The 27,452-nt window shown below is 37.8% G+C and overlaps 2 protein-coding genes across 3 annotated transcripts; one reads left to right on the forward strand and one right to left on the reverse strand.

Moving 5' to 3' along the window:
- Positions 1-11,257: 11,257 nt before the first annotated feature.
- Positions 11,258-17,011, forward strand: RB195_021460 (uncharacterized protein; the record flags this gene model as incomplete). The annotated part of the gene is made up of 11 exons (XM_064208200.1): positions 11,258-11,383; positions 11,554-11,702; positions 11,830-11,973; positions 12,030-12,128; positions 12,677-12,740; positions 12,823-12,953; positions 13,011-13,089; positions 14,274-14,428; positions 14,552-14,615; positions 15,024-15,170; positions 16,781-17,011. The coding sequence occupies 11 exons, from the start codon at positions 11,258-11,260 to the stop codon at positions 17,009-17,011; spliced, it is 1,389 nt and encodes a 462-aa protein (XP_064064081.1).
- Positions 17,012-18,525: 1,514 nt separating this feature from the next.
- Positions 18,526-21,877, reverse strand: RB195_021461 (uncharacterized protein; the record flags this gene model as incomplete). Of its 2 annotated transcripts, XM_064208201.1 has the most annotated exons (7): positions 18,526-18,707; positions 18,908-19,070; positions 19,262-19,366; positions 19,585-19,677; positions 19,854-20,000; positions 20,630-21,105; positions 21,787-21,877. In XM_064208201.1, 7 exons carry the CDS (start codon positions 21,875-21,877, stop codon positions 18,526-18,528), a joined length of 1,257 nt encoding a protein of 418 aa, XP_064064082.1. The 2 variants fall into 2 exon arrangements, with proteins under 2 accessions (XP_064064082.1, XP_064064083.1); XM_064208202.1 differs by lacking the exons at positions 18,526-18,707; positions 19,585-19,677; positions 19,854-20,000; positions 21,787-21,877 and having other exon boundaries at positions 18,891-19,070; positions 20,630-20,911.
- Between the last annotated feature and the right edge of the window lie 5,575 nt (positions 21,878-27,452).

Consider the following 27,452-nt stretch of genomic DNA (forward strand, 5'->3'; position numbering starts at 1 on the left):
GAAAGTGAACAAGGATCATTTCAATAATAGGTCGATAATGAGGGGAAGAGGTCGAAAGGCCGCTGTTTCGAGAAGCCCTTCCCATGGACGGTTTAACGGGGAAACCTTAAACGACCTGCCAGCAAAGGCTTCTGCCTCTCGAGAGCAACCAGGTGCTCGAAATATATAAACTTGTGCGCAAGAAGGTTCCAAGTTTAGGATGATGCGCGTATACCATTCAGGAGATGAATTCGCCTTGCATCAGTTGCCCTGCGACAACTAACCTCATCAAACATAAAACAAGAATACTTCTATGGAGTAGGAAGAATTGTGAAGACTAAGTCGAACAGAATGAAGCAGAAGGTGTCAACTCCTGTTGTTCGCCTGCGGGCGAGGATCCGAGATGTTTCCGGTCGTAGTCACGAAGCACCGCCTCCCAACCAATCACAGGCTAGTGAAAGGGAGTCGTCGGCAACTGCTTAAGATACCGTATGAAGGAGATGGAGACATCATGGTAATTTTGCATACTACGAGATACTTAGATTCCCGGATTTCAGACAGAATCGAATCTTCTTCCCACCTCATGGCTTGTGCACACTCTTCCTTCCCATTTTATAGCTTTTAGATTTTGAACAGCAGTATAGAAGCCAATTCTTGCTCCGGTCCTTTCTCTTGTAGCAGGTGAGAGATGCAGCCAACCCACTAAAAAATTTTTGGGGTTAGTACAACTTTTTTCTTCAATTTCTTATGTATTCCTTGTGAGAAGAAAAAATGTCTTAGACAAACATATTTGCTATTCGGTGTAAGAAATTTGGAAAATTTTTTCGTTGGAAGTAGTTTTACGGGCCTTCTTCTTCTGTAAATGATCGAAACCAGTGACTGTGGCTACAACACATTTGCTACCATCAACCTAGAAAAGTGATATCTCATAGCTTCTATCATGCTCTAACCCACACTTCTTGAACATTTTCTTCCTCTCTAAAACGATTGAATGCTGGAAATATGACACGTGTTATAAAAACCTATTAGGTGACTTTTTATCTGTAACTTTATTACTCACTTGCCAAAACTTCAGAAATCAGAATATTAATTTAGATAATATTAGAATGAAAGCATTCCAACTCCCGTACGACACCATAATGGAGCCGAATGAATGCGATTGCGGAGTTCCACCGCCGCGGATGTGGAGGGCTCTTCCGTTTCTAGTAATTATGTAATGGCATCGATAGACACAGCCTTCCCATTCCCGCAATATGGTGTGCTGTCGCAAAAATTATGACACATTAAGAAGCAGAGCACGGCAGTTCAGTGGCCCATTCGCGCCACCTGTCAGCTGGCCCATGAAACATGGGCCGTTCCATTTCGGGACAATTACGCGTATGCGATTGTGCACTAAAACAGCATAAAAGTAGCGAAAACTGTAGCTTTTGAGAATAAATATTTACTGGGAATTCTGCGGCTTTCGGAATGCTACTGTCGTGCATTAAATAATTCAGCCAAGACACAAATTAATAGACGCAGCGGCAAAATAGCGATAAATTATGAATAGGAGGTCGCATACAATGCTCGCTGACAAGGCGACACAGCTAATCGTACGAGTTATTAAATAACCTAACCTGCACTAAGAATTGTCGGCGGAATTCGCGACAACCATGCGACAATCCGCAAAAAAAATCTGACAAGAAAATATCTTGAAAAAAAACAGGAACGTCTTATTGGTTATGGAACTCATTTAGGGATATTTTCTGAAAGATGATCATGAAGTCTATGTTTGTTATTGAATTCCTCGGACTTCCGCCTACTATATTTCGTCAGAAACACATTTAAAAAATCCATAATATGTAGAAAAGAAAATCAAATTATCAATTGCAAGTGTTTCAACCTCTGGCACTTCGAGTTTAAAAAAAATAAATTCCAATGAACTTCTGCACTGAGGACCTTGCGCTCACTTTTATGCGGTTTCCATGCAACTACCTTTTCTAAAGATGCTTATTGAGAAGTAGTTTTGCGATTCTCTTTTAATTCACCAATTTTGATTAAAAGAAATGTATCTGCCCTTCTTTATTTTAGAATATCAAAGAAACCGTACAATCTTGTAAATCTTTCTTTTGTCTACGTGTACATTTTCCTTTTATATAAAGTTATTTTGAATGTGCCAGTGCAATGAACCCTGCAACCAACAACTTTGGAATCTTCGAACTCACGAGAGGAACTCGTGTAGTTGAACAGACACTCTTTTATGTCCTCGAAAAACCCTGCCTTGAAGAAAATTGCTGTTTAGGTCAGAATTTTCCAGACAAAACTAAATCCAAGATCTTCTTAATTAATATTGCAGTATCAATTTGTATCAAAACTAACTAACAAAACTGTGGTTTTTTTTTACAAAACAAAATAAATGACTGTACATGAAGACCTTTTTTCTTTTGATTTTACAAATCGCTCCAGATTTCATCATGTAATTTCTGTTAGCTTCCTTTTTTACACAACAAGTTCCACAGAATTGTAAAACAGGAATTTTGTCGATTACATGACACTATCATTTTTCGTTCAGTCCTTAGATCAGGTATTGATTTCGTGTTGAGTTATTCTGCCCTCAAACTCTCAGTTTATTTATGTTGTTTTAAAATTTTGCGCTAAACTCCTTATTTTAATCTGCTTTGCTGCCGTGTTATGATGAAACATTGGCTACTCAACCCATCATTCTCTTAGAAATGCCCCGAGTACTTTTTTCTCAATTTTCGCTTCCTAGAGCACACAAGGTTTTCTACACAGCTATTTAGGGGAATGGAAAAAACATTTTTTGACCACACCGAGACATATATTGATGAGGTAAGAGAATGACATTGACAATGAAATTTTACAGAATTGACTTCACTAGTCAGAGAAACGCCTTGTATTGGATAACTATGTCCATGAGTGTAGGACACATTAAAAAAAGAACTCTGGTAGAAATGATGTCGTAGCGTCGTGACGGTGAGCTGATGCCACTTACTTGCATTACCCCCTCTTTGGCCCATTATACGCGACCGAATTTAGCTAATTGCAGCTTGGGATGCATTTTAGCGCATTACGGTAAAGCCATAAGCGGGCAAGACAACGTAATCCCCAGGGCACTAAGCAGAGCAAGAGACTTTTGCAACACGCTCCCCTTTTTGACCGCTAAATCTTCGTAAAAAGGACTATCATTTTTAACATTATTAAACAGTAACTTATTAAACAATCAAAGAGTAGATGTTTCGGAAAAATACGTCTCTTCCAGACCTCCACCACAACAACACAGTCACTCAGCGCCAAAAGATACATCACTATCTATACATCAACGCGAAAATTCCATTAGATTTTTTCTACAGATTTGTGACATACATTCCTGACAACTCGCCGCCTTCCTGCATGCCATTGCTACCGTATCCATCCGTCTGTTCAGCCAGCTGGCCCGGTGGTTAATGCGGCCCTCAGCCATGGTTTATGACACCTACGCGTTACTCGTAAACTTGTCAGCTATCGATCTGAATTCAAGAGAGGAATACGTAATCACCTACCACAGTACACCTTACTAAATGATTTGTAACAATCACTACAACTTATTTATGACCATATTTAATGATTGCTACAAAATTATGAATCGCTGTGGTGAACTAAATTAAGAGGTTCACTGTAATTGTGATTGATGACCAGGAAGAAGGGAAATTAATGAAGGTGGATATGGAAGTACAGAAAGATTTGAATAAAGTGACTATAGTCGCTAATTCACGACTATTATATGGATTGAAAAATGTTCTAGAAAGATGTCAAGAGATACACGGCAAATCTTAGTGGTTGCGACACAACAGGGATTGCCAGATTAAGCCAGGATCTTCCACTAAGAAGCTTTCCACCACTTTGCTCCTACTAAAAGCGAACTAGCTAAAGAGTGCTTAAGTCTTTAGCTACGTCACTAGGTTCTAGGTGAAAACCGATGCAGTAGCTAAAAAAAACGATATAGTTATTGCTACCCGAAATCTAGTGACAGAATTTTCCTAGCTGAGGATTATGATCCATTTTTTGGAGCAAATGTCAAGAATGGATATTAAATATAAAATTACTTAATTTCAAACCACCAGATCACAATAACTAGGTAAATGAGCAGTTTGTACGAACGTCGTATAAAGTTCTATCAACGGTATTATTAGACGGTTGGTCTAGGGAGAAGAGAGAGACAGGGTATTAATGGTGACAATGATATTAAAAGAGGTAAGAATTCTTCAAAAACTAATTTTTTTTTCTTTTTTGAACATAATAGAAAGGAAATGAGTTTATCTTGCCGTCTCCCATGAAATATGTATTCTATAGTACTTTTCAGCGACTGTGTTGTAGAGTTTTGTGCAAAATTATCATCTATTTCTGGTAATGATTTACTGAGTGCCAAATCTGTCCTGAAAGCTAATTTTTGTTTTAATTCAATTCCTGTTGCGAAAATGTGGTTATTCTCGACACCCTTTGAAGGTCGAATGTTCGCTCGACACTGGATTCGTTCAGGAGGTTGACTGCGAGTGTGTGTTGAGTACAAAAAAGGTGTGCGTTGTGACAAACGGTTCTTGATGAGTGCATTGCTATCACAAACGAGATATCCCCATATCAAGACCTATGCGAGTTTTGATCTGCGGGGCTGGCGGCGAGATCCCTTTATAAAACCCTTGTGACTCATAGTTGTTGTACCTAGTGGTCTGTTGGGTTACCGAGTCTAGCTTATGAGGTAAGCACTAGCCAATATGTTGCTGTTTGAGTTCCCCTACTGTTTGGATGCTTCCTGTAGGGTGATGAGGCGCTTGAGAGGATAAATCATTAATGGCTTTGATTTTTTCCAGACTTCGACAAAGGCGATAACGCCGAAACGTGAGCTGTTGTTTAATAAAGAAGATCAATACCAATCTTGGCTACAGCTCAAGAAAATCAATAAAAAATGCCTATTGGTTACTCAACTGAAAAAAATGTTCGGTATTGATAAATCCGCAGGGAAAGTTTTAACTTCTCTTCAGGATCGTATTAGGTCTCTGAACACACATGATGCCTATGTCTGACATGCATTGGTCAATCGGTGTAGTCAGTACTCATCCTTTCAAATTCATTGTCATTGAATTGATTTCAGATGAATGAAAAGCTTTGTTTGCCTTAAGAGGAGTCGAACCATCGACAGCGCAGACCTCGTGACATCTTATCACTGCACCAAATTCCTTTCTTAGTTGAAGGCATCACCCCACGAATCTGAGGTGGTGCGGATTTCAGGTGGAGTATTCCTTTACGGAATCGTAGATTAAGGAGAGGAGGGTGGTTCCGTCCATTTCTTCCTAATTGTCGCAAAAAACTGCCCAGAGCGCACTATTTTCTACAAAGAGTTCGACTGGAGCGCGTCAGCCTTGTGCGGCGCCGCATCTTCCGGACCGTTTTTTACGGGAATTAGGGAGAACCCTTCTCTCCATAATCTACTATCCCTTATAAGAATATTCCACCTGAAACCTGCACCACCTCAGATTCGTGGGGTGATGCTTTTGAACACAATTTTTGACGATGATTCATTTTCTTTTATGATTTATGAAAGTCGAGAACGGAATTTAACGCAGAGTTGTAGAAGTGGATTGCAGGTAGAAGGTAATGAAATTTACAGACATATACATATAAATATTTACTTGAAAAACATTAAATTATTTGCGTGAGTTATTTCACTCTCCGAGGATAAACGTAAACCTGCACAATTTTTTTTATTCTTCTTCCTGCTTTTCTGAGAGAGAAGAATACAGGTTCACTTTTTTGCCTTGCTGTTTTACTCCTCTCCATTGCATTCAGAATTTTTGATTAGATTTTAAAGATAATTTGTGGAGCGATTTATTGTCAGCTCACAAACAACTAACAGCTGAAACTCACCTTAGCATACTTTTACCATAGAAGGTATCACAAGTACTTCAAATATAGCACTCACATCTTTTTTGATATTGATATTAAGTTTTTTTGAGTGTGCAACATTGAAATGCGGACTATTTTCACTTATATTAATCAGAAGGTACGGTTACTGTTCTATAAAGGTTAGTACGGTAAAACACGTGGTAAGACCACCGTAAGGCTTGCGCTTTAAAGGCATCACCCCACGAATCTGAGGTGGTGCAGATTTCAGGTGGAGTATTCGTATACGGGATGGGAGACTATGGAGAAGGGGATGACTCTGTCCATTTCTTCCTAATTGCCGTAAAAAACGGCCCGGAAGATGCGGCGCCGCACAAGGCTGGCGCGCTCCAGTCGAACTCCCTGTAGAAAATGGAGCGCCAAAACGCCTGAAGCCGTATCTTCTGGGCCGTTTTTTACTGCAATTAGGAAGAAATGGACGGAATCACCCCCCTCCCCATAGTCTCCCATCCCGTATACGAATACTCCACCTGAAATCTGCACCACCTCAGATTCGTGGGGTGATGCCTTTAACTGAACCAAGCCTAGGATTAAAACTGTAATCTTCGCTTACGGAATGTGGCATTCTATCGACGTCAGTAAACCGGAAACTTCATCGTTAGTAAACCTGAAAGGTAAGCAGAAGATGAAGGCAAATTACAGTTGCGTTAGGGTTTGTCGTGGAAAGGCAATGACTCCATGTCAGATTTTTCTGTCTAGATATACATACATATTTATTTATTTATTTACACGGTATAATGGTGTTCTCTTGCTCACCGGTGAAAATGCACTTCTTCCTCCGATTTTACCTTCACGTCTCACACATCATTGAGATCCTGTTATCACATTAATAGAATCAATCGAGCGCATGAATAAAGTGTAAAGGATAAAATGCACGGTGTCGAACAATCTCTTGGCGGATCCGCCCACGCTTTCAACTTCAATTCAGTATTGTTTAAAGTATATGAACGCATGTATAGTCTATACGGAGGCTTGTGAGCGCTTACCATTGGTCCAATTACCGAACCTTGATGTTGCGGTAATTGGACCAATCGTAAGCGCTCTGGATGGGATAGTAAATGTCACAAGTGGATTCTTCACCTTTTGGAGTAGGAGAACGACATGTTTGACATGTTGGACTTGTAATCCGCCGCAGAAAAAAAGACAGCGCCAGTCTTCTCTGACAATAAATTGGGTCCCAGTTTTAGTAAATTTTGTAGTTTCTTTTTGTTCCTAAGATTCCCTGACTCAGGTAAAATGTGTTCCATTTTTTTAATCTTTCTTTTTTGGTGTACCATTGGTGCATGTGAATAAATAAATAATACCAATTTATTGATCTCGGAGGGACGGAAGTCTTGGCTTGCTCTAGGGCGGTTTCAAACTACCGATCGCGCAGTCGCAGCGGAACCTTTTACCGAATGCGCTACATCCGCCCATGGGCAAAGATATAAATTTATATTTTTTCTGAAATAATTTTTTCTACTATTCTAAATTTGAGAAAATATAATCATGAGGTCTCGTTACTAGCTCTCTGAGTTTGATTGACAGAAAGCGACTTTTTTTCAATTCTTGTTGTTGTCAAAATGGCACGTTTAGTTGTGACATGTAGCTGCCGTTTGGAAACAGGTGTCGAATAAAAGTTAGTTTAAAGTTTCTGGCGTTAATCAATCCGCTTGGGATGCGCCCCCACGTTCACTTCAATTCAGAATCGTTTGAGGTTTACGAACGTGTATCTGGCCTATACAATGACTTGCGGTGGCTAGCCGATGTGTCAAGTCAGTGCTTTTATCCTCCCAGACAAGTCTGGTACCAATTTATCGACCCCGGAGGGATGAAAGGCTTGGTGAGCACTAGGGCGGATTCGAACCTCCGATCGATCGTGCAGGAAGCGGAACCTCTAACCGCTACACCACACCCGCCCATAGGTGTCGAATATCCCTTAAAAAATACCTGTTGGTTATTTTGCCTGTCGTACTGTGGGTACATAAGATTACACAACAACACGTACTTTATTTTGTTTCGATGCGCCCATTAACTCGTAAGTGTTTCTGTTCCAATTACAAACAAATACGTACGTGCATACGAAGAATCCACCCAATCACCTTTTTTCCCTCTCTCCGATAATTGCTTGTTTATTTTGCTTCTTAGCGTTATCAGAAACTATTATCTTTAGCGTATTAAAATCGACCAAATCTGCATCAAAGAACTACATATAATGTTCTTTGGTGGATTCGACTTTTACCGTGAATACGTAACGATAAACACCTTCCACTAGACCTGTTCTAGAACTTCTCGCTTAAAGGCATCACCCCACAAATCTGAGGTGCATGGATTTCAGGTGGAGTATTCGTATACGGAAACGTAGATTATGGAGAGAAGGGTGATTCCGTCCATTTCTTCCTAATTGCCGTAAAAAATGGTCCGGAAGATACGGCTTCGAGCGTTCCGGTGCGCTATTTCCTACAACGAGTTCAACAGGAGCGCACCAACTTTGTGCACGCGCCGCATCTTCCTGAGTGGTTTTTGAGGCAATTAGAAAGAAATGGACGAAATCACCCTTCTCTCGATAATCTAATGTCCCGTATAAGAATACTCCACCTGAAATCCGTACCACCTCAGATTCGAGGGGTGATGCCTTTAAGTTACCTCGAATTTTATTACTTCTTTTACAATAGAAATCTATCCAGAGTCAATTTAGCTTTGCCTCATCCTACATGAAAAACAAAAACTACTTCTTAATCGCAGAATAGAACTAGGAGTATCATAATGTTCTATGACCTCAAAGTTCTTATTGTCGTTCCACTTTTACAAAGTTGTCATATGATGTAACTATTGGTTTCGTAGCCTTTCAACAACAATCATTTTCTCGAGGATTCAATCTGAAAGCCTATTTAGTTTGACAGTCGACTTCATGGTACGATTATCTGTCCGAATTTCTCACTGCGCCCATTGCCCCACCATGGTGGAGGTGGTTACATGTCGTTAACCAGTTTAAAGGCATCACGCCACGAATCTGGGGTGGTAGGAATTTCAGGTGGGTTATGCCTATACAGGTTCGTAGATTGCTTGAAAGACGGTGATTCCATCCATTTCTTCCTAGCTGCCGTAAAAAAACGGCCTAAAAGATGCGGCGCGCTCCAATCGAACTCGTTGTAGAAAATAGCGCACCGAAACTCGAAACCGCATCTTCCGGGCTGCTTTTACGGCAATTAATAAGAAATGGACGGAGTCACTCTCCTCCCCTCAATCTACGACCCTGTATAGGCATACCCCTCCTCCCCACGAAACCCGCACCAATCCAGATTCCTGGGATGATGCCTTTAAAGAGGTGCCTTGATTTTCCCCTCCTTCTATTATTGGAATTAGTCTTTTTCTCTTATTCTCATCTATTGCAATAGTCTGCCTTCTCTTGTTACTCGTTTAAAATAAACGAAATTTCTCGGTTAATTCAATTCAATATCGAAATATATTCTATGGAACTTACCTGTGACAATTATGGAAGGGAACTTCTGAAGTGTCCAAAAAACATTCGATTTACTTTGTTTTCGAAACTCTAACGTTCTTCCTTCATGATCTTTCCTCTTTTGTCCACGTGCGACTGGTTGTCACGAGCGTTCACTTATCATTCAGCGGTGTTTTTTGCACTTCTACCGCCCATCACTCATGTATCGTTCGGTTTTAGGAATCATTCATGCACATTGATGCAGAGTGATGTTTGATCCTAGAAATTTTCCTCCATAATTCAAATACTAGTATATCTCTCTGGCTTTCTCGTCCTCTTTCCCTTTTGTATTGTTTCCCCCCTCTCCTTTATCTCTTTTCATTTTCTCTTTCTCCTTCACCTTTTCTTTGTTTCCCCTTTTCCTTGTCCTTCTCTCTGTCCATCTTCCACTTTCTTTCTTGTTTCCTTACCTGTTTCTCATCTTTTTATGCCTCTCTTCCAATTCCTCTGTTCCTATTTCAGATTTTCATGACTCCTGAAATGCATGAACCCGGATAAACGACATCGGTTTATCATGCAGAAAAGCTACATAGTGATAACATACAGGAAATGTCCTCCAAAACTTTACTGAAACAATAAATTGCAAATAGAGATGAAGAACAATTAGAGAAACTTTGATACATAAGTGAAAGGTTTCCATAGAGCTTCATTCTAATTAATTCTGTGCTCGGATTCAATAATTATTAGGCGATTTATAACCTTGGGACTTGGAACATAATTGGATCTTTTGGACACAATTGGACATAATTGGACAAGCAGTGCTAATTTGATCAAAGATCATTTGTCGTCTTATAGTTAGCAACAAAAAGAACTATTACAACGTCAGCCATTACAGCAAATCATACACTTGGAAGAATTACACTCCTTTCTAGTTCCTATAGTATCTCATGCTTCACGAGGATCATGTGCAGTGGGTTTGGTCAATGAGATCACGTATAACAGAAACGAAAAATTATTTTATTGGACATATCAGATACAGTTTTTAGTTTTTATCAGATACAGTTGACTGCATAAAATCGTTTTTCTCCTCAATCACATCTATCCAGTCAATTTTCGAGTAAGGATCGATTTTGGAAACATTTTCGCAAGCTCATTGTTTTGCATTACATTTCTTTCCTAGGTAGGTTTGAGTATCTGGGATATTTTTACCGCCACTGTTTACTAGTTCCGTTGATATGTCACATGTCACAATTCGGTGAACCGGCAGAAATGCGATCAAGTGAAGTCTAGGTGCTGTCAGTTTCAAAGACCTCGAACAATTGACATGAACAGAACCAAAATGCCGTTTAGAAAGAAAATACCACGTTGAAATTCGGTTTAAACTGATTGCAGGATAGCTTAGTAAGTGGACATCTTCAGTAGAATTCCGAAATTCCGGGGTATCTGTGGATAACAGCACAGAAATCCGCGGAGGTAAAAGCATCGCAATGCCACAACTATTGATATGGTAGAGCATAACAAAAAAAAAGAACGAGCAATGGTGAAGATGAAACATTTAAATGAGAACCACATACATGCGAAAGCAACATCGACAAGTAATGATCGGTCACACTACTTCCTTAATTTTCTGGAAGAAAAGATACATGTTGCAACGATTCAGACCGAAGTGTAAAACGATCCACATGACTCAAGCGTCTGTAGTAGTTCTTTGGACGCATCGCCCGCGAGTGCACACACTACTTTAAAGTTCACAGCGTACCAACCTTTTCTTCTCAAACACTTTGTGATTTCTATTTTCATTCTGTTCGTTTTTTGTTGTTGTTGTTGTGAAGATTCTTATATCACGTGATGATCCATCTCGTCCAATGATCGTGGAGTGCTGTCCTTCGGTTTTCAAAAGCTTGAATTTACTTTGATGAACAGATGAGGCCTCGAGGCTTATCCTTACACGATGTTTCTATCGCGTTACGTCCGTTTTATTTTGCTGTACATCCGGATCGTTTTGCTCGTAATCCCAAAGTGAGAGAACAGAACGAAAAATCTCTTCAGGTTTGTGGTCGATCAATAGCTCATCGCTCTTGTTTTGTTATTAACCTTCTGTTTTTTTCTAAATTTTGCAGTAGTGCTACGTTATTCATTTATATTTGCATCCATTGGATAACACTTCTAGCCGTAACTTTATCAGTAACTAACCAGTACTGAATATGTTTTTTTTACAGGTTTTCAATGGCTATTTAAATGATTTGTTCCCTGTGTCAAATACAATACGTCCAACAGATGTTCGATTTTCTATCATAGACAAGGAAAATAATGATTTGCAAGACATTCGGATCACTTTGAGCGGGACCGATCCAATGAGAATTGTGAAGTAGGCTATTTAAATGTGAATACTCGTTTCTGTTGTTGAAATGGAGGGTGTTTACCAGCATTTCATTCTGACATTCGTTTATTTTCTTTTCTATATAATTGCTCTCTACTACATTTCTTCTTATCAGACAGGCACTCGAGAGCTGCAAATTGAGTACAAAAGATATTCCATCTCAAAGGTTGAAGGATACTTTCTCTTGGGCACCTTCTGGAAGTAGCCTGGGCGACAATGGATTTAGAAGTGCCAATATAGAACAGGATCTGCTAAAGCTGTTAGTGCGGCATACTCTTCAAGTCATACGTATTTTTTGTAATATTTTATTCCTAGTTATTTGCAAAGGAAGAGACGTGAACATGCCCGAAATGATTTGGGTTCCATGTTGAGGACCTCGCGTGATGATGCACTCCGGAAGTCGAAGGAGGCTGAGTACGTTGCACTAACTTTCTTTGAGAGTTTTTTTCTTTCTTTTTTTTTATTGGAGTTGAGATTACAGTGATTTGAAGTTGAAACTACATCCCTCAGAACTTTCTAGAAAGTTCAGGAAAAGTTTCTCTAAATCAAACTATGTACTGCTTATTATTGTGTCCCAATTATTGTTAGTGCAACTTTAGTTTTTTTTTCATAGCATGATGTTACTGAACTGGTGGATTTCTTTCTCTCTGCATATTTACATTTTGTGGTTCTGAATTTTAACATTGAGATTTTTTTCCTGGTTATTAGGTCGTGTGAGGTGTTAAATACTAAAGAATGTTGATAGGCATAAAATTTTTTGATTGTGGAGGTACTCTGTGGTATTCTTATCAGTGAACGATTACGTAGTGAACAGTTCTGTGATTTTTTTTTTCTGATCACATTCTACCCGAGTGAACTATGAACTCGTGTTCAGTCATAGTAGGGATTTTTTTGTGTTTGTGGTTATTTTGTTCGTGTTTCTTTTCTTCTGTTCCTTTCTTAATGGTGTTCTGAAATTATAGGCTCATGAGACTGACTCTCAAAGATGATATTGACGACATCAAGTGGCGAACAGGTGCTAAAGATGTAGGATGATTGTCCTCCATGTTTTGCCATATTTTTGCTGCTACTCTAATATTTTATATCTAATTAATGTCTATTTATTTAGGTTGTATGGCAAATGGACTGGGCAGAGTCACATATGCGAAGATGTTTGGGAAATTTAAGCCGACTGCTGGACCACTCGTCATCCAAAGTCAAAGATACTGTCATTCATGCCTTGTACAAGAATGTGCTTAGGTTTGTTTTCGTGTTTTTTTCGGTCCATATAAAAGCTATTTTTTATTGTTCTTATAGATTTGGTCGCGGTTCTTATGTGTGCTGTGATGGTTCAATTCAGTTAGGAGCTGATAACGTGCCTGAACAATGGGAACAGGTGAAATCGTTGGCATGATGCACGTTATCTTTTATCTGCCAAATGAATTTCCACCTCCATTTTTCACTTATCTGTGGTTTTGCTACAGTTGCGTCGTTTTTATCACTTTTATCAGAAATAGCGCACGTAACCACGTAAAAAGAAGTAGATTAGGAACCAACCGATGAAATTGCACGGATGTGCGTTTCCAAGATTCGTGATAACACATAAAAACATCAACGTAAAAGATGGAATTAAATTGCTTCGTTTTTTCTAAGCTTGCTTTTGATGGGACGTACTGCTCACGTGTTTTAACGATTGAGTATGTGCTACTCATCTTACTGGATAGCAAAAATAGTATTCACTAAAGCATTCAGAAATCAAAGAGCCTTTTTCCTTTGGACAAATAAACGATAAATGTTCAAATAATGTAACTGTAGAAGAAACTTCTACAGTTACATTATTTGAACATTTATCGTTTATTTCACTTCTGTTTAGAATCAAGTTTGGTATCAATTTATCGATCCCGGAGGGATGAAAAGCTTGGATGGCAGTAGGGCGGATTCGAACAACTATCGTGCAATTGCAGCCGTACCTCTGAGCGATTGCGTTTGTAGTCGTTCGTGCCTCTTTATGAATTATATTCACTCTACTTTGAACTTTGTCCTTTAATTGGTATGGGCTGATCGGAGGTTCGAATCCGCCCTAAAGCCAAGCAAATTTTTCATCATTCCCCGGTCGATGAATTGGTACCACACTTGTCTGTGAGGATAAAAACACCGACCTGACACATCGGCTAGCCTCCGCAAGTCACGGTAAGCCAGTTACATGTTTGTGAACCTGAAACGATTCTGAATCGAAGTGAATGTGGTGGCGCATCCTAAGCGGATTGATGAACGCCAGGCACTAAAGACTTCTAAATTTACCTCATAACGCGTCACCCCGTTACATGGGCTGCTTCCACGAACCGTTTCCTCCGCTGTTTTATGAAGACGGTTATTCTCGTAATCCACATCTTGAACCCTGTATTGTCCTTGAGTGATCTCAACATAGTCAACTTTGTGGAGTACATTTGTTACGTTTTCTTTAAAAGACGGTTTCAAAGGAAAAAGGCACAGAATATAAGAAATTGATGGGACGTAATAATGCATAATGTACGGAATTTCATGCTCTGTGCTGCGGATTTTCTTGTAGTTTTATTTTAGGTATGCATGGAAGCATCTGTCCGCCGAGCTCAACTGCCGCAACTACGAAATGCCGCTGCAGATTTGCGCCAATTACTTGGAGGCGCTATAGTTATCATCACTCATCACAATGGTCTTGCTCAAAGCTTACAACAGATCAATTCTCTTGGCATAAGGTTAGCTTCATCTCAGTTTTCTCTTCATTCATTGAAAATTTAGATGGGAGCTTTCGTAGTAGAGGTTGCATGGCATATTTACGTTATCATATTTAAAAAGTCAGACTCACTTTTGATTTCCAGAGTGCGAAGTAGAGAAGATCTGTTGCCGGAGTTGGCAAAACATGGAAAAGACACCATGGTGGAGGTGGTTACATGTCATTAACCAGTTTAAAGGCATCACCTCACGAATCTGGGGTGGTAGGGGTTTCAGGTGGGTCATGCCTATACGGGTTCGTAGATTGCGGGGAAGAGGATGATTCCGTCCATTTTTTCCTAATTGCCGTGAAAAACGGCCCGGAAGATGTGACGCGTGCACAAGGCTGGCGCGCTCGAATAGAGCTCGTTGTAGAAAATAGCGCCCCTACATGCTCGAGGCCGCATCTTCTGGGCCGTTTTTTTTTTCAAGAGATTAGGAAGAAATGAACGGGATCCCACCCATTTCTAAAATCTACGATCCCGTATAGTCTTTGATCATCGGAAATCCATACCACGTCAGATTCGTGGGGTGATGCCTTTAATTTTTCATATATATCAAAGTTAAGTAGTTCTGCAGGTTGTAACTTCTTACGATGAACTCGCGGTTGGTCAGGATGGTCGTCTTCTAATTCCATGTAATGTTGATATTGCTGCATTGTGTTCGTTTCTCAAGGATTCTGCTGAAACTTCTCGTTCTGTGAACAAAACGATGCTTCAACACATGGTTGGTATACAGTATGCTTTGTTTTGTTTTGATATATGCTGCAGTTTGCTCAAAAACATTCGTTTCGTAGGTTTGGTTCTTTTCAACAAACGCACAGACTCTTAACTATTATCAGTTATTAGGAATGAAGCAGAAATGGGCGCAGTGAGAAATTCGGACAGATAATCGTACCATGAAGTCGACTGTCAAACTAAATAGGCTTTCAGATTGAATCCTCGAGAAAATGATTGTTGTTGAAAGGCTACGAAACCAATAGTTACATCATATGACAACTTTGTAAAAGTGGAACGACGATAAGAACTTTGAGGTCATAGAACATTATGATACTCCTAGTTCTAATCTGCGATTAAGAAGTAGTTTTTGTTTTTCATATAGGATGAGGCAAAGCTAAATTGACTCTGGATAGATTTCTCTTGTAAAAGAACTAATAAAATTCGAGGTAACTTAAAGGCATCACCCCTCGAATCTGCGGTGGTACGGATTTCAGGTGGAGTATTCGTGTACGGGATTGTAGGTGAGTGAGAGAAGGGTGATTCCGTAAATTTCTTCCTAATTGCCGTAAAAAACGGCCCGGAAGGTACGGCTTCGAGCGTTCCGGTGCAATTCTTTCTTCAAAAAATTCGATTTGAGCGCGCCAGTCTTGTGCACGCGCCGTATCTTCCGGACCGTTTTTTTACTGCAATTAGAAAGAAATGGACGAAACCACCCCTTCCCCCTCTCCATAATCTACTATCCCGTAGTATAAGAATACTACACCTGAAATCCGTACCACCTCAAATTCGTGGGGTGATGCCTTTAACAGAAGTGGTTGGCTTAAAGATGTATATTTATTGTCCTTTCATAACTCGACAATTTTGCCATTTGATTGGGAAAGATTTGATAGCAAAATAAGGGAGCAAGATGTGGATGTGCTTCGAAAGTTTGCACATCCCAGCAAAACACCTATTTGGACAATTTCACATTCGATTCATGCATTTATGACGTCAAAGTCTACGTACGAAGTTTGCATGTGTGCGTATTGGACAATCAGTTCAATTGAATAACTTTCTCGACGTAATCTTATTCGACTCACTGAAATGTAGGCTAATTGAGAGTTTTTAGGACTTTTATTTCTCGTTCTATCGGAATTTTACCTTCCAATGTTTGCAAAGAAACACTCTATCTATGCTTTATTAAGCAAGGAAAGAAAAAAAGACCCTCTAACCTCTGAAGCCTTCAGTTTTTTTTGCTTCAGTTGAAGAGTGCCTTTTTACTAGTTCTTACTCATTTTATGTTTCTGTCACGAATTAGTTGCTTCACACTGTATCGTATTATTGTTAGTTAATCTTCGAAATTTCTGTTTAAAAGAAAAAAAAACTATCAGCAGGTACACCGTCACCAATTCACATTTATTTGCTCTGAGAATGATGGTATACACAATGCTATGTTGTAATTCCGTTAAAAAACCAAGAACAAATGATTTCTTTCTAAAAGAGCCATAAGTATGTGCTCCACGATGAACAACCCTATATGTTCTCGTCATGGATTTGGTTTTCTGAATATTTCGATGGGTTATTCGTTAAAATCCAACCTTGATCTCATTAATATACTACATAGATTTGCGATTTTAGACGGAATTAGAGGTGGACCGTCAGGACTGCGAAAGGCATCTATGTCTTTCATCACTGGAATGGGAACATGGTATGCGCCCCGACGAAGTGCTCCAATGTGTTCGTCGTCTTCGTGACGTTGATGAGGAAACCAGACAGAATCTCCGAGGACTGGGAATCAAGCTTTCGCTGAATCCAAATGTCTTTGTGATGAGTGATGGCAGGATATCGATTCCCCTAAATTGGATTTGAGTTCCTTGAAAATCTTCTCCAAAACCGCTATGTTTTAGTGTTAGACGTAGTCTCGCCGCTTTGTAAATAAGTGTAGATTTTTTTTTCAAGTATTATTTGGATTAGTTTTATTTGTTTGCATTGTGCCAAAAAAAACTCGGTTCTTTCAGTGCCCATTCGTGATAACTGCCTTTTTGAAAACTTCCCTTCACACATTTTCACTGACTTGTATGCCTTGTCATTGCTTTGACTGACATGTTTATTGCTGGTGAGATATGACAGCGAAAATGTTTGATTAGTTTTGATTACTGAAGTATACTACATCCATACTTGTATTATCAAATGATTCTCTGCCCATTAGTTCCCGGTTATTTTACATTGTACAGCTATAGTGTTTGAGCTTAAGATTACATGCAAATTGTATGCCTATTAGTTCATGCGTATTTTAACGCGGGTCCTATTTCTGCAAAATCTAAGTCATAAATTATTTTATTGCAAGGCCGTGATTCCACGGAATTATACATTTGGGAAAAGGAACGAAGCATATCATTTTTGAGATCAAATACTCATCCGAAAATGGAGAAGCTGCGGAAACATATATTATAATTAACATAAAATAATATAAATATAGAAGATAATATGAAAATGAAATGATATAGTAATAATATTATGTAAATGTAATAATATAACATAAAACATATAAAATCATCTACGATAGAAAGAAATATGACATTTTGAGGGATTTTTAGAGTGTAAGGATTTCATCGAACCTCGGCTTAGCCCTGCACATGCGAGTTCATAGTTGTTGCTGTTCAAATTCCAGTCTTTTTTGTAAAAAAAAGTACGGTAACCATGGTTTCTTCCTCTAAAATTGCGGTCAAAAAAGCGGATTCCGTCACTCTTCTAGCCTAAACGCTGTTGTTACAGCGTTATTTCATGTTTGTTAAATAACTACATCCTGTCAGTCACTAAGTTTGTTATTCAAAGTTGTTGGAAATCAGATTTGTATGAGGTTGTCGGAAAAATGCTAAGAAGTGTACTTTCAAACTGAACTTCTGAAATTTTCGTCTAGATGTTTTGCTTTCACCTCATGAGGGTTCCGATTTGTCGCATGCATAATATAGGCTGTTCCGACACTGATGGGAAGCTACACTTTGAAAAGTCACTTTTTTCAAATTCGTAATCTGTCCAACACTATCCAAATCCAGAGTATCCAACTTCGAAGAAAAATAGTGACTTTGGAGAAAAAATCAGATGGGAACGTCATTTGAGGAAAAAAAGGACTGAAAAAATCAACTTATAATCTGTTTATTACGTTCATAATCAATATCACAATATAAAGCTGTCTTTCATGAGCTGTTCACCGGAAAAAAAAAGTGTTACTTGTCAATGGCACCGATACATTTCATGTTTGAGATCAAAATATTTAACCGAAAATGGAGATGTTACGAAAACATCGTAGATATATGTATATGAACATATCTACGATAGAAAGAAATATGACATTTCAAGGGATTTTTAGGGACCTTAGGATCTTATCGAATTTCAGCTATTCCCTTCACATATGAGTTCATAACCGTTGCTGTACAATTTTCAGTCCCAGAAAATCCGAATGTGTTGTACGTGTCACATTTTTGCGTTAATGAGTGCTTCCGATCTCCGGATCCATTTTTTGGCGTTTCCATTTGTACGAAGCTATCGAAGAGTATTACAGGCACTAAATCTAGTGGTTAAAATATAATATACAAAATGCCATATACATAGTAATTACCCATAATACTAGTAATTATTAAAATTGGTCACCTAAAATACATGATTTCACGTAATTTGAACTGACATAATGAGGTTACAGAAAAGAAAAAGAATTAATTACAATTACAAAACTAGAATTGAGCTTTGTTCACAAGAAAGTACTACCATTGGTATCTGTTGAGAGTTTTGCAACAGCGCCATATTTAATAAGAGAGTCGGACTCTTTCCCATCGCTCAAGCTTTCTTCTCCGGATGCCAGGTGAACGTCGACAGTTTCAGGTTCAGCTTGACCTGTACGTGACGTTTTTGAGAGATGTGAGTCGACAGCCTGGAATAATAGGATTTTTTCTTCTCTAACGATTTTCTATTTTCTTTTTTCTAGTGGCCTTACAATTATACAAAAATCATTTTTCGTTATGCCTTATGTGTAACAACTCAAAAAAATTGCTTGAAATTAAAATTTCGGGTTTCCATTAAGAACGTATTTGAAAAGTTCCAAGATTTCTCTCAAACACTCACCTTAGGACTTGAGGTAGGTGGATTCGAGCTGTCTTTATCCCGTGTTATTGCAGATTGTGTCCGTTTCACGAATGATCGTAATCGTGATCGATTTGCATATGTCTTCTTGAAACAGGGGAATTTTTGCAGAAATGTTGTCCTATAGTCGGTCGAACACGCACAGAACACATAAAATTGAGATGCATGATTTGTTATTTCAAGGATATTCGCCACTGCTCGAAATATTTGATAGTCCAATCTCCGTTTGAGTGTCTGAGAGAATTAGTGTCTGATTTAACATCCAATACTTAGGTTTCATACAAATAAAGGAAAATTTTTGATACCTCATCTATCAGAAGTAAATTTATTGCTGCTGGAATATTACAAACCAATGACATAAATACTGTCCCTCCAAGCATATACATTAACGTATCATCCTGAACGATAACTATTGTTTTCGCAAAATCCATTGATTTTTGCTGATATGATTACACAAAATTGTCACTATTGTTGAGAATCAGAGTAGTTTTTGAACGTAAACAAGTATAGCTGTGCATCTAGTGAAAATAATGAAAGTTTGAAACAAACAGATCATTCATTGATTTGAACTCACCTTATGTGCTCCTTGTTCATTTCTTTTCGTCAATTTATGGAACATTTTTTGTCGCCTACGAAAGGCAATCATAATTTGAATATTAAGCACAGATAGAGTAACAATAGGAAGAAAACGTAGGATCGTTTCTCGTGTCCATTTATAAATCTGGAACAGCGTATGATTTTCTCACACATTCATGAATATATCCAGAGCTTTTTGATGGTGTGAAAATTGCAGAATTTAGATTTAATTCCTTCGAAAATAAGTAAAAATCATGCTGTTTCTTTCTCGAAATCCTAAATCAAGGCTCCTATCGATTACTTAAAGGCATCACCCCACGAATCTGAGGTGGTGCAGATTTCAGGTGGAGTATTCGTATACAGGATGGGAGACTACGGAGAGGGGGGTCATCCCGTCCATTTCTTCCTAATTGCGGTAAAAATGGCCCGGAAGACGCGGCGCCGCACAAGGTTGGCGCGCTCCAATCGAACATCTTGTACAAAATGCTGCGCCAAAACGAATGAAGCCGTATCTTCCGGGCCATTTTTTACGGCAATTAGGAAGAAATGGACGGAATCACCCCCTCTCCGTAGTCTCCCATCCTGAATACGAATACTCCACCTGAAATCTGCACCACCTCAGATTCGTGGGGTGATGCCTTTAAGGCGTCAACAGAAACATGGAGTGGATCATACTGAATTTCTTCATTGTTGTCATACTGCTATTTTCGAAGGATCAATGGTAAAAATTCTTATTATGGATATAGAAAAAATAAAGGAAGAATACAAATCTACCTGCCACGGTATCGTTCTGTACACTTCATGATCATCGATTCTATAGATTGTAGCGTTAACATTTTCATCCCATTTCTCAATACTTTTATATCGAGTGATAGCATATGGTACATATAATAGAGCCGGAATAATATAGGCTATAGCAATAGCATTCGTTGCTCGTCGTGGTGAATTCCATTCCCGAAAATGCATTGGGAATACGATGGATATATATCGTTCAAGTGATAACGCGACCACCACATATACTCCAGCACCAAGTGCCCAGTTGATTAATGTGAGCATAAAGTGACATTGATATATTTGATAGACTTTATATTGATTGATTGGAGCACCATTTTTTGTTAGAATTTCAGTTGTTACAAATAGTAGAACGAATATCATACAGAGTAGATCGGCTACAGCTAGTGCTCTTAAATACATATAGGATACAGCTCGTAATCGACGACTTGCCAGGACGACGAGATTTGTAATGTTTCCTGGAAGAAAAAGAGAGAATCTTTTTTATTAGTCCTCACTATTTTTTTCAAATATGAAAAGATTTTACTGCTTAAGATTTTTCACTGTAAAATCACCATAATTATGACTACTCGTCTCTTATATGAGGCTCAATCTCTTTTCCAAGGCATCTACTAGTAACAGAACAATAGTGACTTTATATTCTAACGTAATTGTTATTTAGGAACTATTTAAGAATTTCTGTTACCACAATAGAAATAGGATCTATTGTTCGTTTTTCTTTCCTATATTATTTTCCTCGAAATACGAACGTCAGGAGATTGAGGATTGTGCCCCCCGTGGGAGGTCCATATCTAACATCTACGAGACAACAGTGAAGAGATTAAGGAAAAGAAATTTGAGACATGATATGGCTTAGTTTCTTATGCTCATTTTCCAAATTTTGCACAGAAAAGCATTGGATGAAGAATGTTTGGCGATTTTGAAGAAGATTCAGGTCGTATAAATGAAGCAATAAATAATGGAAGTACATGGAGAAGGCGTGTACAGGGACCCAATTCTCATGGTTTCCTAGGTGAATTACTTCGCTTTTTTCAATTTTTACAATTCTGACCTATTTGATACTTTTTATTATTTCCAATTATTTTTTAGAAAAAACACCATCCAAATCTAATCTCATACAAGTATTCCAGAAATGTTACCTATAACTCCTATAGCGCACACCATCGGCAGTACATAACAGTAGGCAATATTAGCAACGGTGGCTGCACCGCTTGGCGATGTAGAGTTCATCGCTCCTGGAAATTAAAATACTGGAAATTAAAATAACTGTTGTATCGAATTTATTTTACTAATATATGCAGTTATTTGAAGAAACAACCCTATTAGTACGAACAAAAACCGGAACACATTATTTGAAAAAAAAAGAAGAGAAACGATCCTTAAAACGGGAAATTCAATAAGGCAACGAGCATGTTACAGTACATTTCGAGACTAGTTAGCGTGTATGTAGTCTGGAAAGCCGCGGATGTGAATTGTGGAGTCGAATTCGGGAGGGTTTGTTCCACCGGAAGGAAACCAGCCTACTGAGCTCGTTAAAGAGTCCCGCTAACCATCAACTTCTGCCAACTTTGACGAACAAATTCAAAGACGATCTATCATAGTCAGTTTTTTTTTTCAAAAAAAGTACATGACATTACGTAGCGTATTTGCAAGAAACAGCAAATAACAAGAAAAAATAGATATAAATAAAAATCATTGGGCGTATATATATATGGTTGCATAGATGGTCAACTTACGAAAGAAATGAAGGAAAAAGGATCTTCCCAGCAACTAAGGAATTTAGAGGAGAAAGAAGTGGCTCTATTGAATATCATGATGAGGATGAAGTCAACAGAGTAAAAAAAAAAGTGCGTTGAACTATGAATTTTCTTTCAAGCAAAATGTTTTGGAGTATTCTACAGTGATAATAGCTGCCTTTTTTCATTTCTGGAACTTTTCAAGGCTATGATATTTCACTCAGTTATCCACAGTTAGGGTGATTATTAGTTTGTTATGGAAGGACTACAAAGCTAATTTTTCCTGTTTTTTAAAGGATTGAAAATTTCCGAATATTTCATTGATATTTGATGGAAGGGGATAGTTTCTGTACAGACTGCCATTTCCAAACAAAGTTTCTCAGTATATTTTGAGCTTTTTGTACAATATTCTTCTGCTGTTGAGAGCAGCTAAAGGAAGAAATTTTCAGATACATGTTGCAGGACATAAAAATAAATTTGCAAACAAAGAAAAAAGGATTTGAATGAATATTTCACACATTACGAAGTATTTCTATCAGTCGAGATGCAAATGTTGAAAAGAATACCAGCGAAAAAGATATTTAGACAAGTTATAGCAAGAATACTATAAAGATTGAAATAGATGCAAAAAAAACTTATTCAGGAATAGGCAGTATATTATCCTATTCAGTCAAAGGCAATATATCATATCTTCGAGAAAAAAAAAAAGAAAACCCTATAACCATTCAAGAAAATTGGGTAGTCTTGCTTGGCATCGCCTTATAAACTTCATGGATCTGTCCTAGAATTAACATTTTGACGAGGAATTTCTGGTGGAAATTTTGAAAGCTAGTAGCAGAGAAGGGGTCAAGTCATATATATTTCACTACGGGAGAGATAAATCTGATTTAGGTTTTTATTGCATCCACGAAAAAAAAAACTTATATCAGAAATCTAGCGTAGAACAAAAAACGGTGTTTCAATGGCAGAGGTCTACAGGTATCCGCAAAGTGGCAGGTTGTTGAATAAATACGAAGAAAATATCCCAAGCAAATCATTTATTGAAACATCGAAGAATGAGTCATATAGGTCTCAGTATGCTGTAGTGCTACTATGGATTGTGGGGTCGATTCCTCCCAGAAATGGAGCTAATGATCATCACTTAAAAACAGTGCGTATCAAGCGAGAATCGCAGTTACTAGAAAATAAAAAGAAAGACCATATATTTTTTGTCAAATCCGATATTTATATGGTCCATCTCCGATGTTTCAATAAACGACTTGTTTGGGATATTTTTTTAGCGCTCACTCGCCTACCAAACTGTGGATAACTGTGCATTCGGTCAGAACTCCAGGATTCTAGTATACTAAACGATTATTTACCGGGAAATGAGAGGGATGTGTAGAGATCTTACTTGTTTACTCGGAAGTACACGATAGAGGAACGTAGACAGTGAAAGCGGATAAGTTGAACAAAACACAGCGAATGGATCACAACGAAACACAATCCAAGGCATCGTAGTGAAAGCGTTCGTAGCCGGAAGGAAAACGCCTTCCTTGCGTTTTCCTCTTACTTCAGCTAGTACAATGAGAATGTTTTTTGATAAAATTTCGTTAAAAAAGGAAGAGAATAGAAATATCACGTTTGTAATGTAAAAAAAAATATCCAGAATTAGTACAATACTGCAATATAAAGCAAAAATGAAACGACAATACGCATTTAAAAATACACCGAAGTTGGTTTACTATGCAAATCTCCGGCATAATTTTTTTCCCGGACGGAGATTGGGGTATGTTTCACAATTCACGGAATCTATCACACCATGGATCTTGTATAAAATGATAGTTATTAGAATTCAATTATTAGAAAACTCTTTTGCCTCAAATCTAGTTCCTTTGTCTTCTGCAATATAAATAACGAATTCGAAAAATTCTGTTGAAAAAAAAAATTCGTAGAAAAAGAACAGGTTGATTATCGGTTAGCTACGATGACTGAAAGAGTTTGGATTGATTTTTTAAATGGTTGAAAAAATTCCAGAAGCTTTCTTGGGCTCAAAATAAATATTTGTATATGAAAAAACGTTTATTTAATGCAGAAAAATGTTAGAATTATTAAAATGATATATAAAGGATTGGAGGCACTTTCTTTTATAAAGCAATATATGTGGTTGAAAATAGTTTGATGGTGTCACTATCTGTTAGAGTAATGCCCGAATTCCTCGAATTGTCCGCTCCGCTCGAACAGAATTGTCAAACTTTAGTGATAACTGGCAGATGTATTGACATCTTTGGCAGCTCTCTATAAAAAAAAATCCTCTGGACATTCACTCCGAAGACAAAAAAATAGGGTGGAATTGCAACATAGGGGATACGAAATGGATTGGCAACTGAATAAACTAGACGTATTCAGAACAGTTATAAAAGTACATGTCTGGTACCGTCATCATCTGATAAAATTTAACAATTTAAAATAAAATTGACAGTAATTTCATGAAAGTTATAGAGAGTCCTCCGAAATCCCATTTCTAAAACATATATTCACTCAGAAACCGTGCTAAACTTCAGCCACTTCTGAATACTTAAAAAGTCGTGTGACTGCGAGAAATAATTTTGCAAAATGAAATAGTCATATTTTTGAGAAACGAAACCACATTTTCGTGTACATAAATTTATTAAAATCCTCCGTTAGTGTATGGATTGAGAATAAAAAAAATTGGTAATCATATGCGTGCAAGGTTTTTTTTTTCATTGAAGCAGCATAGCATGTTGAATATTGAAGAGGTGGCAATATGAAGAAGAGCTGAGATACTCATTATCATGAATCACATTAAAAAAAACTATTCATACTGTGTCGTTTCCGAGGAGTAGTGGAAATTTCTGCTGGATGATTTCTTTTAAAATTTTCACTCTACATTCTTAAGAGGGATTATTAGCTTTTAGCTCGGATTGATCGTCGCATAAATAAAGCAGATGTTTGGAAATTTGTTGGAAATATTTGGAAAACAAGAAATAGACGTCCAACGTCATAACGTAGAATATATATATACTGTAGAAGGAGAAAAGGAACGTATTTCACTTATTTAAGATTAAACAACACATTGTAAATGATAACACAACACATAAAGCATGTGGGACTCTAGTCATGTGATGTGTTTCACATAATTAGAGTCCCATGTGGTTTATGTTATATTATATTTCTTTCTATTTTCTAATTGACTGCCTCATATATTTTAGCAAATTTGTTTATTCAAGAACACTGTAATTGGCTGTAAATGCTGGATAAAAAGAATATCTTCAGTTGAGTGCTACGAGGAAAAAAAAAAAGAAAATAATACATGCAGCGTCTGTAATTGCAAAAATGAATATTCCAATGTGAACTGTCGAACTTTCACTGAGTGCCTAGTTTCCTTGCTCAATTCTGGAAGAAAAACCTTGCATGAATGGAACTAGTTGGAACTCAGATGATGGGTGCTGCATAATCAACTGAAACGAACATCACTGCTTCGGTAAGGGGAAATATTCATAGTAAACAACTTAGTAAAATTATTTTATAGGAAGAAAATAAAAAGGAGAAAAAAGAAGAGAAAATCATTGTGATGCAGCTAAAATGGAGCTACTTATAGAAAATTTGAATACCAAACATTGCTATCTCTTGATCAAAAAATTGGCAAAATTGATAAAAAAACAGTTCATTTGAGAAAAATAATAAGGTTTCATAAATGAGGTAGACGTTATGCTAAAAAATACTACTATAAGTACAAATTACAGCACAACAATTGTTAACCATCCAAAATTTTAAGAGATGGTTGTCTTCTAGAGCGTAGTTTTAAACTTTCTCATCGAAAGATTTCATCGAGAATTCCAAGCCAAATTTTACTTTTTTATAGGGTAAGTTTCGAGAAGCTCTCCTCATTGTCTCGTCTAACTTCCGCAAAGAGAGACGCAGCAGACTCATTTGTCTGTCGTAAAGCTACTAGCTTCTTAAAAAAACGAAAGAAAGAAGAAAACTTTTAAAGTCTTTAGAAATTATTCTTTCATATTGTCTTATCTCTAATATTGCACGACAATGGTCAATCCCTAAGGGTATGCGCCCACCCAGTTTGACACCAATTCAGAAAATTCGTTTGAGGTTTATAAAGCTTTGTAATGACTTGGTGGAGATAGTCTTGGATAGAGATAGATAGTGGTAGTCAAGTGAGTGTTTTTATCCTCCCAGAGAAGCTTGATACCAATTTCAGACCTCCGAAGAAGAACCTCGGGGGGTCGAGACGATTTGTTGGAACTGGAACGTTTTCGAACCATCGATCGTGCAGTTACAGTTGAACCTCTTATCGGCAACGCTGTACCCGGTCATAAAATATAAATTTCAAATTAATTGTCAAAGTGTACAAATCTTTATATGTTAGATTCTTGCTTTCTATTTCGCAAGAGGAACTTCCGCAGTAGATTCCACTTTTTTTTTTTTTAAAAATCCCTCCCGTTCTCAAGGAAGGCGATGCTGCTGCAGCAACAGAGGAAATAACATTGAGATCTTGCAGACTTTCAAAGAATATATATATATATATATACACATTAGCAAATTCGGAAGTAATTTTCAAGAAGCAGTTCTTTTTCGTTAAGGAAATTCTAGCACGGACCAGTCAGCTGTAGTTACTGCATAGAACAAGAGAAGCAAATTGAGAACGATGTGGATAACTAGAAATTAAAATTTATCGTTCAGTGTCGATATAGATTCCTATTTTTCGGATTGATGAAGGAGAACAACATATACATAAGAAGAAGAGACCTATTTGAACTGGTCTATACTAACGAATTTCTGCTGATACCAATATCTGTTTTCAGTATTTTCCAGGAAAGAAAATCCTTTTGAAACTAAATTAAACGTTTCTAACTTCTAGCCACAGAATAAAAAATCAATGCGAAACGAATAAGACTTCATATAACCGCACAACTATATCCGAGAATGATGAAAGCCGCATCCCGGATGTCACTCATTACACTTCCTGTAACTTGCTGAAACTATTTCTGCTACTTCAGACGGCGAACTTGTGTTTATGCATGGGAGATTGCATCGTTCATAGTATTCTCCAG

This window comes from Necator americanus, chromosome X, assembly GCF_031761385.1.
Source record: "Necator americanus strain Aroian chromosome X, whole genome shotgun sequence".
Taxonomy (NCBI): Eukaryota; Metazoa; Nematoda; class Chromadorea; order Rhabditida; family Ancylostomatidae; genus Necator; species Necator americanus.